At 35.1% G+C, this 20,782-nt stretch overlaps 1 protein-coding gene across 2 annotated transcripts in view; it reads left to right on the forward strand.

Moving 5' to 3' along the window:
- Nucleotides 1–20,782, forward strand: part of TNS3 (tensin 3) — a 377,368-nt gene that overhangs the window by 325,423 nt on the left and 31,163 nt on the right. For both annotated transcript variants that reach the window (XM_051984497.1, XM_051984488.1), the window contains exons 22-24: nucleotides 16,771–16,939; nucleotides 18,401–19,023; nucleotides 19,707–19,793. In XM_051984497.1, the coding sequence (XP_051840457.1) occupies nucleotides 16,771–16,939; nucleotides 18,401–19,023; nucleotides 19,707–19,793 (879 nt within the window). The remainder of the gene's footprint in view (nucleotides 1–16,770; nucleotides 16,940–18,400; nucleotides 19,024–19,706; nucleotides 19,794–20,782) is intronic.

The following is a 20,782-nucleotide window of genomic DNA, read 5'->3' on the forward strand; positions in this document are numbered from 1 at the left end:
TGAGAGGACATAGACAGGGGTCACACAGATGGGCAGACGTGTTTAGATTGTAATCTATATCATTGGAAAAGCGATTCTTTCTGAGTCCTGAATTGCCCTTTACATATATTATTTTTTCAAATCCCTTTACATATATTATTATTTCACTTGCTTGTCACACACTCTATGAGATGAGGACTACAGGTATAACTGGTATTATTTTCATCTTACTGATTAGATTCTGACTATATGACCCTGGGTGAGTCTTAACTTCTGGACACTCCAGACATCTCCCCAAGACTTAAAGTTGCAGAGAATGTGCTGAATTGGGAGAAGGACTGTTTTCACCTGGTTATCACTAGACCAATGGGATTACAAGTATTCCATAATTGACAGCCACATAAAATCAATGGGAGATTTGTTATTAAAAAGAAATAGAATAGTTTGGAATCACTTAAAAGAGTGAAGTTTCCCAGTGCTACTGCCCTACACTCACACTGAAGAAAGCAATTTTGGTCACATTCATGATCATGATTAATTTATTAATTAATTAAAATTAATAAATTTATTAATAAGAGAGAAGTACAGAAAGACATATCCTTAATTTAACATCTCTGCCTAATAATTTAACCTCTAAGTGCCTTCAAACAGTGTTTTTTAAGTGTACAAATTGCAGAGGAATTGTTGAACTCTATCTGTAGAGGGAGTTTCCACATTGGGAGTTCTGTTCCCCAGGGAAATCACAGATCTACAATCCTCCTACCATCCCCCAAAGAAGGAAGAACTATAGATTTGTCAGTCTTTTGTTAAAACTTAGATTCTACCTGTATTTGGGAATATTATCTATGGATCAGGATCTTTTCCTTCTGTTCTCTTAGCACTAATTTCATGATTTCTGTTAAGTATAGAGCATGGATATGAAGAGGCACAAGAGTTAATATGACTAAGAAAAAATGTAACAAAATAACTTGACCTTAAAAAACAGTATCTAAAGAGAAAGAAAGTTCTTAACTCTTTTATACACACACACACACACACACACACACACACACACACACACATCCTTTCTCTATCTTTCTCTCTCTCTCTCAACATTATTAAAATGGGAATAACTATAATGGTCATAAGAAGTTTATTAATGTCATATCTTTGAATTTTCCCTGAAAGACAGCCTTGTGTCACAGTTACAGCCATGCAATTAATCCCTACCCTCACCCCACCAACATAATTTGGTGTCATGGTCGCAACAGTGGCTGTAGTAGTAGTAATAGTAGTAAGTAGCAGCAGTAGTAGGAGGAGGAGGAATAATGATGATGATGGTTAGCATTTATACAGTGCTTTAAGATTTGCAAAGCTCTTTCTTGGATGCTCTCTCATTTGAGATGGGAAGTAATCCTCATAACAACAGGTAGAGGCTATCTTTATCCTTTTCTGATAGAGAGGTAAACTGAGGCCACTGAGAAGTTAAGTGACTTCCCTAGGTTCATAAAGTGAGAAGGTATCTGCAAGAGAGTTGGGTTTTCCTGACTCCCAAATCTAGCACTCTCTCTACTGGGTCACCCAGCTGCCTCATAGCTGTCCATAAAGTAAGGTTGGTGGAACAAATGTATGGTGTTCTCCCCCCCACCCCCACCCCTTTAATGTTATTTCTTTTCTTTAAAATAGGATTAAAAAACCAAAATACAATATCTAGATTATTCTCCAGAGCCCTTCCAGTTTTCTTTACCTTTTCTTACCTTTCTTCTTTCTCTTCTCTAAAAGGAATGAATAGAAAAGAGGAAAAAAGAAGACATCAGATCAGTATTTTTCCTTCCTCCAAAAACTGTCTGTCCACTCCGTAGCTGACACATTTTTCTTTGTTTAGCAGAGTTCTTTAACCACTGCATATATGTAATGAATACTCATGCCATCATAGAAGAATAAGTTGGGATGCTTTCCATACTGAATTTACTAGCTGTAGAATAAAAAGCAAGTCTTTTGAGCTCTTAAGGCCCCAGATTGCTCATTTGTCAAATGAGGATAACAAATAGTCTATCTACCTCACAGGGCTGTTTGAGGTATAAGGGCTCTATAATTGAGAGTCTTTGCCCAGAACTGAAAGATTTCAAGCTAAAGCTGGATGTCCATTTGACAAGCATATTCTAGAAGGGATTTCTGGTTAAATGCAGATTAAATTAGATGAACTCTGAGATTCAGTGATTACTTTACTGCAGAGGGAAAGTGAAATTATATGCCCAAGTCCTGTAAAGCAAATCGTTTTGACATACTTTGCAGGAACCCCAAATTCCAGGCTTCAAATTCTTTGGTTCTTTTCACACAACAGTCATTCTATAAATGCTTCTTAAGTAACTAGACCCTCCTTGTGGCTGTAACTACTCATCATAATTATCATGTGACCCAACTATTGGAAAATCAATGCTTTCACTTTAGTCACTGACATTTAGTCATTTCCTTTCATCTTACATTGTCACACCCAGATGTTTAAATTATTTTAAAGATTTTTTAGTAAGATTTTCCATTTTCTTATATTTTATTTCCCTACTGTTTTTCCCATTAAATCTACTCCACCATCACCCACACTCCCCACTCCCCCATGCATTTCAGCTCTGTTGATGTGTTTTCCATTCTATCCTATTGGATTTGACATTTCCCTCTCTTCCTTTTTAACTTTTAGAACCTTGTTGGGAATGAACAAAAAGAATGCAGAGAGTTGGGCCCTGCAATTTAAAATAGAAAAAAAAAAAAAAAGATTAATTCTTAACTCTGAAAAGTAACCCTTGCCAGTCAACTCTTTCTTTGGTTTTGGTGTATTTTATCAGGGTTTGCTTTGATCTGGTGCTGTATGTATATTTTGTATAATTGCATACATATGAATATGTGTATGCATATATATGTATATATATCACTGTAAAAAATGTATTTCATATATATCTTAAAACTTCATTTCTTCAAATTACTTGCTAAGAAGAACAGTGTGAATAAACATAATCTGCAAGTTTGCATCTTCATTAATTGTAATAACTAAGGTAAGGAATCATCTAGTAACAATCCTTAGGGAATTAAACTAGATACATTTTCACCCCAACACTGCTACTGAGATGAGTCACTTAAGTCTGTGGCATTAGTCTTTTTACCCATGAAATCTAAGTGAATCTATTAAGACAATCTTTTCCCATTTAAAAAATCTTATTCCAAGAATTATATCATCAAGTTATCACATGGCAAATAGGTAGTTACAAAAAGCTTGAAAACACTTCCTTCGGAATTTTGTGCCAGATTTACTAAACATTTCAAAGAGGGTGGAATGATGAGTCTTAGCCCAGCTCATAGTCCAAATCTTTGGAACTTCTGAGCTGGAGGAATTTAAATTAATGAAAGTGAGCTAAGTCCACTTATCTAATTTTAAAAGTGAACAGAAATTGCTTAAGAGCCCTTCCTTAACTTTCTAGTAAAATGCCCAAGCCATTAGGAGTTCTATACAGAAAGTATTGGCCCTGAGGAAGTGTCCCTTAGTTCTGGACTAGCTGACTTTGTTCAATGAAAAAATAAAAGCAGGTATTGAAAATCAGGGCAAAGAAAAATCCATCAGTCCCAAAACCAAAATATGCTCTTCTAAATCTCAATTTGAGCTTCAGAAATGTTTGTGAATGTGGATTTCTTGTTGCTTAATTGTATTCAACTCTTTATGGTGCAATTTGGGATTTTCTTGGCAAATGTACTAGATTAGTGGGACATTTCCTTCTCCAGCTCATTTTAAAGATGAGAAAACAGGCAATTAGTGACTTGCCAATGGTTTTATATATCTAGTAAGTGGAGATTTGAACTCAGGAATTTGAGTCTTTGTGACTTCGAGCCCTTCCACTGTATCACCTAGATACCCATTTAAATGTGGATATGAAATTGCTTCAATGGAAATGACTGAAAGACCTCTCAGCTAAAACAGTTTATGAATGCTTTTAAGAAGTATATTAAGACATTTATAAAGTGAGTTAAAGTTTGCTTAAGAACTACACCTCCACCACCATCAAATTACAGATGGGAAAAGTAAGGTTTTAAAAGGTCAAATGCTTGTCTGGGGTCACATGACAAGTAGGTGTCAGAACTAAGATTAGGAGGTGTTTTCTTCTGACCAGTAGGAGGACTTTTTGTACTTTCTCAAAGAATGTAACAAGTTAGTTATTGCCACCAGGATCTGCCTTCCCTAAAATAGACTTCACTACATGTCCTTTCAAACAAACTAAGGCTGACATAATATTAGCTTAGTTAATAGTCAGTAAACATTTATGAAACCCCTGCTGTATATCAAGCACTGTGCTAAGCAGTGGGAATGCAAAGAAAGGCAAAAAGTTGGCCGACCAATCAAGGTACAGTTGGCCCTATATTCAAATACTACAGTTCTGAGAACTCCTTTATTTGAGGGAGCATCCCTTAAAATACTTAGACATTGTACTTTCCATCATAAATCAAGTCTTTGTCACTCAGAATTTTAAACACATTTCATTGATTATTACTTCAAAAAACGTATAGAATGGTAGTAAACTAACCTTTACTTCTTATGCTCTAAATTTGAAGCTATACAGGTAATATTGATATACAACACAATGAAATGTGCCTTTTCATTAACTAAGATTAACCTTAATAGGTTCAGCTGAGGTTTTAAATGAGGTTGGCCTGGGATTGGTGAATACTACTAAATAATTAGACAGTTTTAGGTCCTGAAATTGATCTCTTAAGTAGAAGCTAAAAGTCAACATCTGACCGACAGAATTAATTTAGAAATCTCTCAGCATCCTTGTGTCAAAAAATTAATGGAACAGCACAAAATTAAGGTAGGTCTTGTGACTTCACCTATGATAGCAGTGGTCATGAAGATGCTTTAAGTTTAGGATTTTGGCTTGAATTTATGCCCAATTAAACCTTCTCAGGAGCCAAGAGTTTGTAGTTATCTGCAGAATTGACAGCAAATGGTTTTTGTCCAGACTTATTGTCTGGACATGTTTTAGGTGAAAATTTGATTGTTATATCTAAAAGAGAATATGATATTGATTGAAAGTTTCTCAATAAATTGGAAGTGATTATTTTGAGTGGAAATGGTCTTAAAATATGATGATAGTGCTTCATTTTTTCATATTCTGAATATAAATCAAGAACTGGAGATGTTGGGAAATAAGATCAATTGAATATAACTGAAATTTCTGGATCAGTTTATTGAATTAATATTGATATGGAATTGATATTGGAGTTATTAATCAAATGGAGCATAATAAACATGAGCGTTATTAAATTGTTTTTACTTTTCTGCTTTTCTCACTATGGATTTAGTATCACTAGTATCCAACATAGGTATAAAAGAGGATACTTGAAAAGTGTAAGAAAGACCTAGATTCTACCTTTGGAGGATCTTGCTGTCTCATTGAGTGGGTGACACGTGTTCATAAGCTATTTAAAAAGAAATATATTGTTGTGCAGGATTTTTTTGTTTGTTTGTTTTTTGGTCCAGAGCTGTGATTTTATAGGTTTTGGGAATACCCAGTGAGAAAATTGCTCTCACTTGCCATTTCCATATACTTTCCAATTTATAATCTTAAAGCAACAGTTTTGGAAGTGTGTTGTGTGTTCACAACATGACTAATGTTGAAATATGTTCAGTATGGTTGTTCATATATAACATGATTCTATCTTGGGGAGGGGGAAAGGAAGAAAGGAAGGGAGAAAAAATGGAAATACATATCTTTTTTTTTTTTTTTTTTTTTAAATTTTTTTATTTAATAATTACATTATATTTACACTCATTTCTGTTCCGATTTTTTTTCCCCTCCCTCCCTCCACCCCCTCCCCTAGATGGCAAGCAGTCCTTTATATGTTGGATATGTTGCAGTATATCCTAGATACAATATATGTTTGCAGAACCGAACAGTTCTCTTGTTGCGTAGGGAGAATTGGATTCAGAAGGTATAAATAATCCGGAAGAGAAACAAAAATGCAGATAGTTCACATTCGTTTCCCAGTGTTCTTTCTTTGGGTGTAGCTGCTTTTGTCCGTCATTTATCAATTGAAACTCAGGTCTCTTTGTCAAAGAAATCCACTTCCATCAAAATATGTCCTCATACAATATCGTTGTCGAAGTGTATAATGATCTCCTGGTTCTGCTCATTTCACTTAGCATCAGTTCATGTAGGTCTCTCCAAGCCTCTCTGTATTCATCCTGCTGGTCATTTCTTACAGAACAATAATATTCCATAACATTCATATACCACAATTTACCCAGCCATTCTCCAATTGATGGGCATCCATTCATTTTCCAGTTTCTAGCCACTACAAACAGGGCTGCTACAAACATTTTGGCACATACAGGTCCCTTTCCCTTCTTTAGTATTTCTTTGGGATATAAGCCCAATAGAAACACTGCTGGATCAAAGGATATGCACATTTTGATAATTTTTTGGGCATAATTCCAGATTGCTCTCCAGAATGGTTGGATTCGTTCACAACTCCACCACCATCAAATTACAGATGGGAAAAGTAAGGTTTTAAAAGGTCAAATGCTTGTCTGGGGTCACATGACAAGTAGGTGTCAGAACTAAGATTAGGAGGTGTTTTCTTCTGACCAGTAGGAGGACTTTTTGTACTTTCTCAAAGAATGTAACAAGTTAGTTATTGCCACCAGGATCTGCCTTCCCTAAAATAGACTTCACTACATGTCCTTTCAAACAAACTAAGGCTGACATAATATTAGCTTAGTTAATAGTCAGTAAACATTTATGAAACCCCTGCTGTATATCAAGCACTGTGCTAAGCAGTGGGAATGCAAAGAAAGGCAAAAAGTTGGCCGACCAATCAAGATACAGTTGGCCCTATATTCAAATACTACAGTTCTGAGAACTCCTTTATTTGAGGGAGCATCCCTTAAAATACTTAGACATTGTACTTTCCATCATAAATCAAGTCTTTGTCACTCAGAATTTTAAATACATTTCATTGATTATTACTTCAAAAAACGTATAGAATGGTAGTAAACTAACCTTTACTTCTTATGCTCTAAATTTGAAGCTATACAGGTAATATTGATATACAACACAATGAAATATGCCTTTTCATTAACTAAGATTAACCTTAATAGGTTCAACTGAGGTTTTAAATGAGGTTGGCCTGGGATTGGTGAATACTACTAAATAATTAGACAGTTTTAGGTCCTGAAATTGATCTCTTAAGTAGAAGCTAAAAGTCAACATCTGACCGACAGAATTGATTTAGAAATCTTTCAGCATCCTTGTGTCAAAAAATTAATGGAACAGCACAAAATTAAGATAGGTCTTGTGACTTCACCTATGATAGCAGTGGTCATGAAGATGCTTTAAGTTTCCAGGGAGGTAGGATTTTGGCTTGAATTTATGCCCAGTTAAACCTTCTCAGGAGCCAAGAGTTTGTAGTTATCTGCAGAATTGACAGCAAATGGTTTTTGTCCAGATTTATTGTCTGGACATGTTTTAGGTGAAAATTTGATTGTTATATCTAAAAGAGAATATATTGATTGAAAGTTTCTCAATAAATTGGAAGTGATTATTTTGAGTGGAAATGGTCTTAAAATATGATGATAGTGCTTCATTTTTTCATATTCTGAATATAAATCAAGAACTGGAGATGTTGGGAAATAAGACCAATTGAATATAACTGAAATTTCTGGATCAGTTTATTGAATTAATATTGATATGGAATTGATATTGGAGTTATTAATCAAATGGAGCATAATAACTATGAGCGTTATTAAATTGTTTTTACTTTTCTGCTTTTCTCACTATGGATTTAGTATCACTAGTATCCAACATAGGTATAAAAGAGGATACTTGAAAAGTGTTAGAAAGACCTAGATTCTACCTTTGGAGGATCTTGCTGTCTCATTGAGTGGGTAACACGTGTTCATAAGCTATTTAAAAAGAAATATATTGTTGTGCAGGATTTTTTTGTTTGTTTGTTTGTTTTTTGGTCCAGAGCTGTGATTTTATAGGTTTTGGGAATACCCAGTGAGAAAATTGCTCTCACTTGCCATTTCCATATACTTTCCAATTTATAATCTTAGAGCAACAGTTTTGGAAGTGTGTTGTGTGTTCACAACATGACTAATGTTGAAATATGTTCAGTATGGTTGTTCATATATAACATGATTCTATCTTGGGAAGGGGGAAAGAAAGAAAGGAAGGGAGAAGAAAATGGAAATACATATCTAAAGTAAATGTCAAAAACTAATAAATTGAAAAAAAAAAGTGTTCTGGGGACTCCTTTTAGATCCCCAAGATCCATTCACAGGTTGAAACTGTGTTCATTAAAATATTAAAACATTTCAATTTCTAATGTACTACATATTATGTACTACATTATGGGTTATATAGACATAACCCACATAAACAAAAGATATCTGGGTCTTCATTGAGTATAAAGAGTTCCTGAAACCAAACATTTTGACAATAACACCATACCCACATTGTTAATTGGTTTTTGCTTAAAGCTTTTCTAATGAGGGGGAACTCACTACTTCCTGTGAAGCATGTTTCACATCTGTGTAGCCTAATTTTAGAAAAATACATGTTTGTTATAAATGGAGAAATCAGTAATAGATATCTATATCTAGAGATATCTAAGTGTGTGTGTGTGTGTGTGTGTGTGTGTGTGTGTGTGTATCTTTCTCTTTCATTTTTCTATTTATCTCAAGCTTAAATTTTCTTCTTTGGAATGTTGCTTCTATTTCCATATTCTGGGTCCAAGGGGTGTAAGTGTCATCCTTCATCCCTGAAGTAACCCATCATATACATCACATACATATAACCCAGCTAACATGTTCTCCCTAAGTCTTGCCTTACTTAGGCTATATTCCCAAATTTCTTCAATTCATCCTCATAGGGCGTGGACTTCAGACTCTTAGCCATCCTGATTGTCCCTTTATTTATCCTCATATATTTATTAGAACAAAAGCAATAATTCAGCAAATATTTATTAAGCGCCTTCTATGTGAAACATTTTTAATTGAATCTCATAGATTTTGAGTACTTAACTATTGCAAGACATTATAATAATTGATCTTTATAAATAATTTCCCTGAGTCATGAAGAAAAGATTCAATTATTTTTGCTTTTCTGTGTTTTGGAAGACAAGAGAAATATGTAATGTATTCTAGAAAGACTGATTATTAAAAAATTACCATTGAAAGGGTTAATCTATTAACTTATGAGAAAGGACTTATTTATAAATGGTAGATAAAAAGCATTATTGTAACTCTCTAAAGTGTTGCTAAGGAATCTTTTGACTACTTAGAGAATCAGGCTTTATTTATTGCATTTCAAGCCTAGAAACTGCTTGGGAAACACTCTTTGTCAAGAGAATTAGTATTTTCAGTAGCTCCCTGTTGTAGAATTTAGAATTTCCTGTGTAGTACCAGCTAGATGAGACATTCATTTTGTTGCCAATCTGTTTAAAGTTCCCTAAATGAAAATAGAACACTTTTTAAATAGAAATTGGAAGCAGGGATCAAAATGAAATTTATGTGTGTATGAGAAACAAGACACATTCTCTCTCTTTCTCTCTCTCTCTCTCTCTCTCACACACACACACACACACACACACACACACACACACACAGATAGAGATAAAGACAGATATGTGTGTGTGTGTATATATATATATCTGGAGCTCAATGGGATATTTGATGATAGCCAATCCAAATCACTTCTTTTACAACTGAGGAACTTGTGGCCCAGAGTTTTTTAGGGCTATTCCCAATTATTTGAATCCAAGACCTTTGAAGGTAGAATCCTGGTACACTTTTTCCCATTATTTTTCTCTCTTCTTAAAGCTAATTCTAGTAGAATGGGAGGTCCTACCAAAGATTTCATTTACTAGCCTTGTGATGGACTGCCATCTGAGGACCAGATTACTTTATCATCAACAGATTGACCGCAAGAATTCTTGAATACTGTTGACCAAGTCATTGAGTTTCTTTCCATGTTGATGGAAGGAATGTCCACCTTACTGAAATTAGTGTCTCTAATAGATTAAAGTAGTATAAATCACAATTAGCACAGACTTTTTCTGTCCTAACTCAGTTAATTCAGTTAAATCTAGCATGCATTTAATAAGTCCTTACTATGGGGCCAAAAGAATACTAAGTCATCCTTTCCCTTAAGGAATTGAACAGAAACAAAATGTATGCAGATAAGTAAGGGCCTAAAAAGTACAAAGTAATTTTGGCCTAGAGGGGATGGCAACAACAATTGGGAGAGTCAAGAAAGGCCACATATAGTAATTGGATTAAAAAAAGGCTCATGTAGTAATTGGGGAAGAGGACTAGCATTTACTGAAGTTTCAAGGTAGCATTACCCTTGGAGTCTAGATTACCTTATATAATTGATACGGAGATTGTGTAATATAGTGAAGTTAGAAGCAAAAGACATAAGTTTAAATTCTTTCTCTGCCATGTAACATTGGACAAATGACTTAAATACTCTGGGTTTCATCCCTCCCCCTTTTTTTTTTTTAATAAAAAATATGGCATTCTTATGTGATCTTTGTAGATCTTTCTAGCTCTAAATTTCACTGCTCCTTGTATATGGAGTTCTGAGAAATGGTGTCAAAGAAAGATTCAGTCCTGCCTCCATGTAACCATGAACTAGCAAAACTATATATGTTTTAAGACTCTAAGGCTATCTAATATGAAAAAGGATGGTAACCTGTATTGGTAAAGTGAGTTATCACACCTGGAAGTTCCCAATATTCATGAAAGGACAAATCTATTCTCTACATCTCATATAGGGTAGCTAGGTGGTGCAGTGGATAACATGTTGGTCCTGGAATCAGGAGAACTCATCTTTCTAAATTCAAATGTGGTATAAGACCCATCCTACATGTGTGACCCTGGGCAAGTCACTTAATTCTGTTTGCCTCAGGTTCCTCATCTGTATAATGAGCTGAAGAAGGAAATGGCAAACCACTTCAGTATTTTTGCCAAGAAAAACCCCAAAAGGGATCAGCATCTTATATATCCTTTTTTTTTTTTTTCCCTATACATGGCGTAAACTCAGCCATCCTGATTGTCCCCTTGTTTATCTTCATCCACTTATTAGAACAAAAGCAATAATTCTCTAGTAGACTTTGTTTCTTTTGGACAGGGACTGATTGTTGCTGTCAGTTTTTCTCTTCTTTGTATCTCTAACAACTGGTTCAATGTCTTTTCCATAATAAGCTCTCAACAAAGGCTGGTGAAATTTTTGTTGAATTGCATTAAAGGCACTACATATTCCATAGTGGCCCCCAACTTAAGTTGATTTCTGGGTGCTCAGTAAACAGCAGTATGGCAAAGTTCCAGCTTCTTTCTTTCTTTTAAAAATAATCTTGAATTCTGGCTCCCTTTAATTAAGGTCCAGTTAAAAATTTACTTCAACAAGAAGCCTTGAGTGGTCCACTTTATTGCCAGTGTCTTCCTTATCTACCCAGGATGATATCCAAATTGTGCTGCACATACTTTCAACATAGCTGTTTGCCTATAGTCTCCTCCATTAGACTATGAGCTTTTTGAGGGCAGGGACTGTTTTTTTTTTTTCAACCTTTCTTTGTATCCCCAGCACTTAGCACAGTGCCTGACACATAATAGTTGCTTAGTGAATATTTATTGACTGGATCCTCAGGTTTGAGGTTCCTCTTTAAGAAAAAAAGAAGCAGATAGAAAACAATTTAAAGTCTTTTTACAAAATTTCACACAGTAAATTGGCTGAAAAAAATAAATCTTTTGGAAAAGCTCTTTTAGCCTTGGCCTGGATAAAGATACCAGGAGGAGCAGGAGCAGAGAAATGGCTGTAATAGAAATTCCTGAGATTCCCAGGTGTGGGAGGGAGAGATGAAACCCCTCTTGATTATCTCCACATGGCAATTACTGGGCTGGGGGCAGAACCACACAGGGGAGGGGAAAAAGTGCAACTAAAGGACTTCAGGATTGCTTGGTGAATACTGAGGAACATTGTGCTTCCTCAGACAGAGCTGGAGAAAACTATGAATACCACTCCAGCGGCAGTAGAGAAAGGAAAATAACCACTTGTGTGTAATGTGGCTTTGTAGTGAGGAGGGAAAAAACCCAACCCAACTAACTATCTGTTAAAGGGCCCAAGATCTTATCCAATCAACCCAGCCTGAACAGAGTACAAATTATTCTGAGCGTAGCATCTCGTTAAGGTCTTTAATCCTTCCTATGGAATGGAAACTAGCCCAAAATAATGGATTCTGTAGACCCAAGGGACTGTTTAAGAAAAGTAAGAGAAAACCAGAGCCACAGGATAAATTAGGGCATGCACAAAAAGTAATTTTTTTTTCAGAATTTCAAGAGTATTTTTTTCAATTACATATAGAGATAATTTTCAGCATTCATTTTTGTTTCAGAAAACAATTTAAATATATTGACTTAGAATATCTTTCCCACTCTCTTTAATTATCCAGAGACCCCCAAAAAAGATAAATGGTGGGAAGAACTTTAATAAGGAAAAATTATTTTCTTTTGTCTTTCTTCTTTCTTTCATTTGAAGCTTACAGATTATTTCTCCAGATATATCAATTTTGGCATATCAGATGACTTTTACCTAGCCTATTAAATTTTACCATCAAAGACTCAGATATCTTGTGACCTTTTTAACTCATAAAACTACATTATCACCAAAAACATTTGAGCTGCACATATATCTTTCATTATTATAGCCACTGTGAATTAGGGAAAATTTTATTTTCCCTAAAACAATAGTGAACTAAATAAGTTGTCAGTAAACATTTCTTGAATGTTGTTGTTTTGTTTGTCATTTATATTTGTTAAATAGAAAAAAAAATTAGAAGGAAGAAAATTTTTGATGATGTAGTGGAAAAAATAGGAGATCTTATTTATATATTGCCTGGGTTTATAGAAAAATTATGTTTAATCCTCTCCCTAGTGTTTCAGCTATCTGTTGTCATGACCCATTTAGTCTCATTATTTTCCATTATTTTGAATCACTGTTTTCCAAACTCTGAGCCAAAGCTGTTGTTGAAGCATTCCAAGAATTCTTAATCCCTGGAGCAAAGGCCCCCAGGAAGTCTGCGTTGAAAATACTGAATGTGACAGTTACCATGTTGTTCTAAATTATATAATATGAAAAGAACCACTTTTTCATTTCTGCAAATGAAAAAATATATTTACTAGTTTTGTATTCTGTATCATAAAGCCAAAACTAAATTTACAAATCAGAGTGCTATATATGTTACCTTCTAGCTACCTTCTATTTTGTCCCATAAAGGGCCAGAAACCCAGCAACTCATAGGATCACAGCTTGAGAGCTGGAAAAACACTAAGGTATTCCTTTTTCCTTTTGTACTTATCAATTAAAATCCTAATTCTACATCAACTTGCTACTTACTTTCAATAAATTATAATTTCTGTTTCTTTCTTTGCTACTTAAGGAATCTGTAACTATCTAAACCTCTGATTGAGACATAAGACTTTGCAAGACAGTCTGTTAAATACTCTTTTCGTCTTCCTTTTGCTAGAATGCTCTCTAATCCAGTGGCCTTGTCTCATTGTCCTTCTTTGTAATTATTCTCCCAGTCCCTTTTACCTTTAGAGAAATTCTAGATGATATTGTGTAATCTGCTGCTGCCATAGTAGTGTTGTTGTTTTGTAGCATGTATTTGGTCATTCTTTGTTCCAGCCTGATTTTACATGCCTGAACTGTGAAGCTTTTTGTAATGTCTTAGCTCATTCTGTTAACATTATGAAAAAAAAACCAAAAACCCTCTGAAGTACTATACAAGAGTCTGTAACTTCATAGGTAAGGATATAACTTCCATTAGTATATATGCCTATCTACCCAATGTAGGTCTTTTTTATACACACCCCAAATTTTGCAAGTGTATTACTGAAAGGACTAGTGCACTTTCTCATGTTCAGTTAGCATTGCATGGATTCATTTGAGAGCAAAAGCTGTACATCAGTTCTCAATTTTACTCTTAAAAGCCATTTTTTCCCATTCCCACAATTCTTTGATATTATCTTAAGAACTATTTTTCCTCTAATTTCTTGAATCTAATGTTCTATGGCCCACTTATATTTACAATGAACCTATCCAGTCATCTTGATTTATATCTGGCCCCTGGACTCAGATGGCTCTGGAGGGAAAAGTGAGGCAGGTGACCTTGCACAGCTTCCCTCCCTTAAATCCAATTCACTTGCAAGTTATGGCATCATGTCCCTAATATCATGGTCCTCTTTGAAAACAAAGGACAAACAGCAATAGCTTATATTCACAGTGAATATCCATGCCTCTCAACTTAAGTACTTCCAAGATTGTAGTGTTTCCACAAAACAAAAACATGACTTGACCAATACACAGAAAAAATTAGGGTGTTTATTAAAATACTCATTGACATCAGGAAATATAATTATTCTCTCTTTATAATGACATAGGGTTTTTTCTGATTTCATTATCATATTTATTTTATGTTTTATATTAAACTATTTCTTATATCAAAAAAGAAGACAGCCATTTTAATTCTAGATTTTGAAGTTCAGATGATAATGGTGGCCATGTACAAAAAGCTATTCATATTTGAAAGTGTATCATTTCTTAACCTCTTTGGTAGTTTGATAGTTCTATGATTTGCTTTAACAGTCTGGTTTCATCTTCTCTTGATGGTTGAGCAGCTTTGAGGGATGAGTGCATAATGATGTACATTCCATTCAAATTATGCAAAATGGGGTAGTTTTAGAAACTACTTGATTTAATGATCATGCCATTAAAACTTCCTTTAGCTATAATTGCTATTTTATAAACTTAGAAAATATATTGCTCTCTATATTTAGAGGATTCAATAATGATTGGATGTTGTTTTGTTTTGTTTTATTTTAATTTGACATCTGTACACTTTAATCCTAAACTCATCTGTGGAGGGAGAATAATGTAGTTGAAAATATGTGAAATGTGTAGCCAGAGGATGCTGGTTTCATTTCCTACATTCTTACAATCTTTGTTAATTTGAGAAGGTGATTCAGTTTCTCTAGGCTTCATTTTCCCCACCTGTAAAATAAAACTGATAAACTAGAGGTCTTGCAAGATCCCTTTGAGGTTACCTGAAAGGTTACTAAAATTTGAGGGTCCTGTATTCAGGGAAGGATTAGCATTTACAAGATTTATTAAATTCATGAGACTATGTTTCATTTAGGCAAATAACATTCAGATGAAATGATAGTATTTTTCAACTAGTAAAGGATGACTGTGTTTATCATAGCACCCATTTTCTGTGGTACAGAGTTTAACCTGTTTCTAAAACCCCAGAAAAGAAATTGTTCTTTAAGAGGAATAAAATGTTTAACAATAGAAATGGGACAAAAATCAGATTAGTCAGTTTTGACCGATTCTTCATAACTCCATTTGGCGTTTTCTCTGCAAAGATACTAGAGTGATTTGCTGTTTCCTTTTCCAGCTCCTTGTATAGATAAGGAATTGAGGTAAATAGAGTTAAATGACTTTCCCAATGTCACATTGTTAATAAATATCTGAAGCCAGATTTGAACTCAAAAAAATGTGTTCTTGACTTCAGGCCCAGCACTCTATTTCACTGTGCCACCTAGCTGCCCATAAAAATAAGATTAGAAATGACAGAAAACTGTGTAAAATGTACTTGTAGATCTCTTTCAGAAAGAAGCCTTTTGTTGGTCATCATTAATTTGGCTTCAGTAAAATGAAGTTTGAATCTTTTCACTATAATTTTGCATAGAATTAGATTTTTCTGAGTTTATATTTAGAAATAAATTGCTGCCAATGTTTCTGACACTTCATTTTGTAAATTGAGAAATCTCCTTAAGCTACCCAAATAATAGAAATCAAATTTAATTTCCATCCAAGAAGCAGCTTGAAAAGAAGCCAAATGAATCAATGACACGATGTGCTTATATTTTTTTCTTGTCTACAGAGTTGGGGGATGGAGGAGTAGAAGAAAGATAGGAGGAAGAGATATTTTTGTAGAACAAAGAACCCTAAGTTTAGATTTTTGGCTTCAAGATTTACAAGTATATAACACTGGGAAATTTCCCATTGAATCATAGAGTTGCAAGGAATCTCTAGGCCTTTTAAGGCCACACATTACCAAGAATCCCCTCTACAATATCTTCCCAAAGTGGTCATTGGGTCTCTGGCTAAAAACCTCTGATGTCTTGCCTAAGGTAGCTCATTGTACATTTCCACCTCTTTCTTGGTCTTGTTGTTTTTTCTTTCGGGTGATCTGGACAACTTCTACTAATTACTCTTAGTTTCTAGGGCTAAGCTAGTAAGACTTATTGCAGTCATTTTTCCACTAATCTTCACTTTGCTCATCAAAACAGTGAGAGTAATATACCTTGTCGCCTCTAAAGTACAATACAAATTTGAGTTACCTTCTGGAATCTTAGGAGACAAAAGTAAATAAAGCATATACCTGGAAATAGGATTGACGTTCAACATAAATGATTTTCTCTCTATTTTGAAATTGGGCTAGTCTGTTAACTGAGCATATATTTTTTTCACTTAACTTTGTATAAATATAAAGTGACCAGTTGAACAAGAAGCACCTCTTTCTATGTACCATGTTTTATTTGGCTAATGCATCTGTGGGCTTCATAAAGTTGCTAGAATGTCAAGTATAATTTAAAAGGAGTTATAATTTCTAAAAGTATAGTACACTTATTAAGGAGATTTTCCTAACAACTTTGACTAAAGTTTTTTTGTATTTGTATTTTTTTTTTCTTTTATTTTGTAGAACCTCGGAGTTACACTGAAGGCCTTAATCACTCAGTGGTGATGTCAGACAGCCCAATTGGAACAAACCCTGCTCTGTTTCGGTCTGAGAGGCCAACAACTCCCTGTCAACGGACTTTTCCATCTGCCTGTACAGCTTCAAGCAATAGTCCCCTCCAGAGAGGCGAGAGGTAGGCAGAACTTGTTGGCAAATATCATCTCTTCCCATTAAAGAAATGAACTTTTGAGTCAGTTAGGAAATAGAAGAATTGATTTTCAAATTGGATTACAAATGCCTTTTTTTTCTGATTGTATTCATGAGTTAAATAATAAAGTAATTTAAGCTAAGAACTTTTATCTCCTCAGAAGACTTTTGTTATCAATTACATTAATATATAATAGTTCATTACTAAAATCTATCACTGAAATATTAATAGTGAATTTGGGGAAATTAGTGGCAGGACACCACTTTGACCATGATTTAGGGGACTTAATTAAAATTTTATTCTATGGGGACTGTGAGCATGTGGCTAATTTTCCTACACTGATCATTTATCTTTATTATCTTCCATGACCAAAGACTTCAATGGAAACAGAACAGGAGCTTCTTTTGCAGCTTGGCCAAATTAGTACAATTAGCCATTTAGCAGAGAGATCAGACCTCTTGCCTTGGCAAAGGTGAATAGAGTAAAAAGATTGCTAGGGTAGAGATCAGGAAATTTGGACATTATCCTGGCTACCACTAAGCCCAGGCAAGACACAAATGAAATAGAAACTTGTGCAACAGTTTTTAAAAGATGTAAAATGAGGTAGTTTACTTCTCAGCCTACCTCACAGAATCTTATAATGTTATATTCATTCACTAAATAAATCAGCAAATGCACAGTAATTACCTGCATAATTATCACTTAAAAATAAATAAGTAAATAATTAATAAGGTATCTCTCCCCATCATCTCAGCCTCCAAGAATTTACAATCTGAAAACAGTAACAAGAAATTGCACAAAAATTAGCATGGCACATCATATTTTGCTGGGGTTTATTAAAACTACAGGGGATTATGGGAATTTAAAAAAGAGAAGTTACCTTCTAAATATGAGGATCAAGGAATATATTTTAGAAAAAGTACATACCAAGTTAAAGCTTAAAGGAGTTGTAGGATTTTAGCAATAGATGTGACCAAGGCTGAAGGAATGGTCTGAGCCAAATTTTTGGAACTAGGAAAGTTTGGTTATGTCTGAGAAGCCATAAGTTTCTCTAGACCACAACATACACTAATAGACAAATATGGAAAGGGAAGCACTGGCCATATTATAGACAGAATTAAATGCCAGACTAAGGCATTTGGATTTTATTCCATGATGATGGAGTCTTTGAAGGATTTAATTGAGGGGAATAATATTAGAGCTACGTTTAGGGAAGCTTATGACCAAAAACTTCTTGACACTTATATTGTCCAAAAATGGAATAGGCTGCCTCAAGAGGTAGAAATAATTTTCCTTAGAGTTTGGTTATATATTACTATGATGAAGATTCCTTTAGATCACTGAGATCCCTTCCAACATTCAAATTCTGTCAGTTCATTTTTCCACTATATGTGTGCTACTACATTTTCTTCATTTAACCAGTTCTTTTGTTTTCTTTTCAAATAGTTCATCCACAGCAGAGCACCAATGGCTAGAGAGCAGTCCCAAATCGACTCTTTCACCACAACTGTCAATGATGGGGAGTAGCCGACCCACAGGCTTTCTTTTGGGTTCAGAGTTTTCCAGTCCAGTGCCAGATTCTTCACTCTTGTCTCATTTCCCACCTTCGGAGCTGCAGGTTTCTAATCTAAACAATCATGAAAACTCACCAGCAGAACAGTCCCAAGAAATTCTGGCCAACCCAAGTGGCCGGACCTTCCTAAACTTTAGCATACAGCCTGATGAGAAGCCAGGAACCTTACTGACTAATTCCAACGGAGCATCTAAACCACCCATTGGCCCACTGGCAGGAGTTGTTGACAATGGCTTCTTGCCCCATACTTTTCTCACTGTGGCCCCTGGACACAGCAGTCAGCACAGTCCAGTGCTGCAACATGCAGGCTTATCCCTGCATTCACAGCCTCCCCTTCCTGAGAAGAAGAGGACATCTGAAGGAGACCGCTCTTTTGGCTCCATCTCTCCATCTTCCAGTGGCTTCTCCAGCCCCCATAGTGGGAGTACAATCAGCATCCCTTTCCCAAATGTCCTTCCAGACTTTTCTAAAGTTTTAAGTACCTCCCCCTTGCCAGGTAGGTGATATTATTTTGTATCAAATGATCAGTAATCTCTGCACATTGGGTATGACTTACAGCTGAGTTTAGTTAGGTTTTTGTAAAGACAAGTTGAATGTTTATTAAAAACAAAAATGACATCTTTGGCTTTTGTGTAAATTAGTCTTAAAAACCCCACAGACCAGATTACTTGGAAGCTTTGGGACAATGTCCTATGGATAATTCTTGTTCTGGTGCCAAACCACCAGCAAAGTGTGATGAAAAATACCTTCTATTAACTTATTCTGACTTCTGCATGTCAACAACTTTTATTCATAGTAGGCATCAGAAACACAGATTTTGCTAGACATTCCATTTGCCTTTCAGGCAAAATCACCCTCCTGCTGAGTTCCATATTTAAAAGGAGAATATAAGTGCATATTTTCAAGTTTTATAGCTTCAAAAAAGCTTTTTAATGGTCTTTGCAAACTCCTAATCAAAGTATCCTGGTTTGTTTATTTTGTGTTCTTAAAATATTTCATACATCCCCCAAGGCTCTCATTTGAATTGTGGTTTTCTTTCCTCCCCCTTCCCCCTACGGCCCCCACCACTCCAGTGGTTGAATTCCAAATTCCTAGTTAATCAGAACCTTACTGACCCAGGCGAGAAGTTACAGCAGGAAATGACCTTTGCAATTACTACTTTCTAATTTTGTTTTGCAGAAAATCCAACTGATAAACATGTGACTGTGAAATTTGTTCAAGACACATCCAAGTTCTGGTACAAGGCAGATATTTCAAGAGAACAAGGTATGGCATTAAAAACAAGAAATACCTGGAGCCTAGAGCCTAGCTTGATTTGTAGCTACAGGAAAAGGGAGAAAAGTTTTAGCCTATGAGCATCCGAGAAGCAAGTTAGGATTTCTTGATGTGGATTTAATTAGACTTAGTTTAATTAGAATGTGGACTACTTTTTATTGTGCTACCTTAGGGGAAAATGTTATTATCTTTAAATTTTTATGAGAAAGCTTAGCACTAATGAGAAAGAGAATGTGGCATGAGCAGTAGGCAATATGCACATGATGTGCAGGTCTTTACCCCATGAACCAGTCTATGAATTCTCCAGGAGACCCTGAGACCTTCTAATTTTTGAGGCTAAAATAGCTAATTACTGTGATCTGTGGATTCATTTCTATCCTTTTTCAGGTATATCTCTACCAAATTCTTCATTTATATCTTGACCAGTTTTTCCTTAACTCTTTTTTTTAAGAGAAAGAAGAGACGCAGAAAAGAATATTATCACTTTTTAATTTAACTTTCCCCTGAAATGTATAATTAGGATTGGAAATGGGGAAATCATATGCATTTGTTTTATTATTGGCACATGAGCTAATTGGAAATATGGGGATATATATATCCCCAGCAGATCCATCCATGCTTGAAGTTCAAAAGGAATAAGTATTTTTAATAAAGGTATGGATTTATTATCTTGACACCTTGCATTCATGTGGTGGGGTAACGCTGGGGAGTAAAAAGACCCCTGCTTTAGACATCAGAACACTTGGGATTATAGAATCATGAGATCATCAGAGAAATGCAAATTAAGACAACTCTGAGATACCACTACACATCTGTCAGATTGGCTAAGATGACAGGAAAAAATAATGATGAATGTTGGAGGGGATGCGGGAAAACTGGGACACTAATGCATTGTTGGTGGAGTTGTGAACGAATTCAACCATTCTGGAGAGCAATCTGGAATTATGCCCAAAAAGTTATCAAATTGTGCATCCCCTTTG

This window comes from Antechinus flavipes, chromosome 1 (assembly GCF_016432865.1).
Source record: "Antechinus flavipes isolate AdamAnt ecotype Samford, QLD, Australia chromosome 1, AdamAnt_v2, whole genome shotgun sequence".
In the NCBI taxonomy this organism is placed as follows: Eukaryota; Metazoa; Chordata; class Mammalia; order Dasyuromorphia; family Dasyuridae; genus Antechinus; species Antechinus flavipes.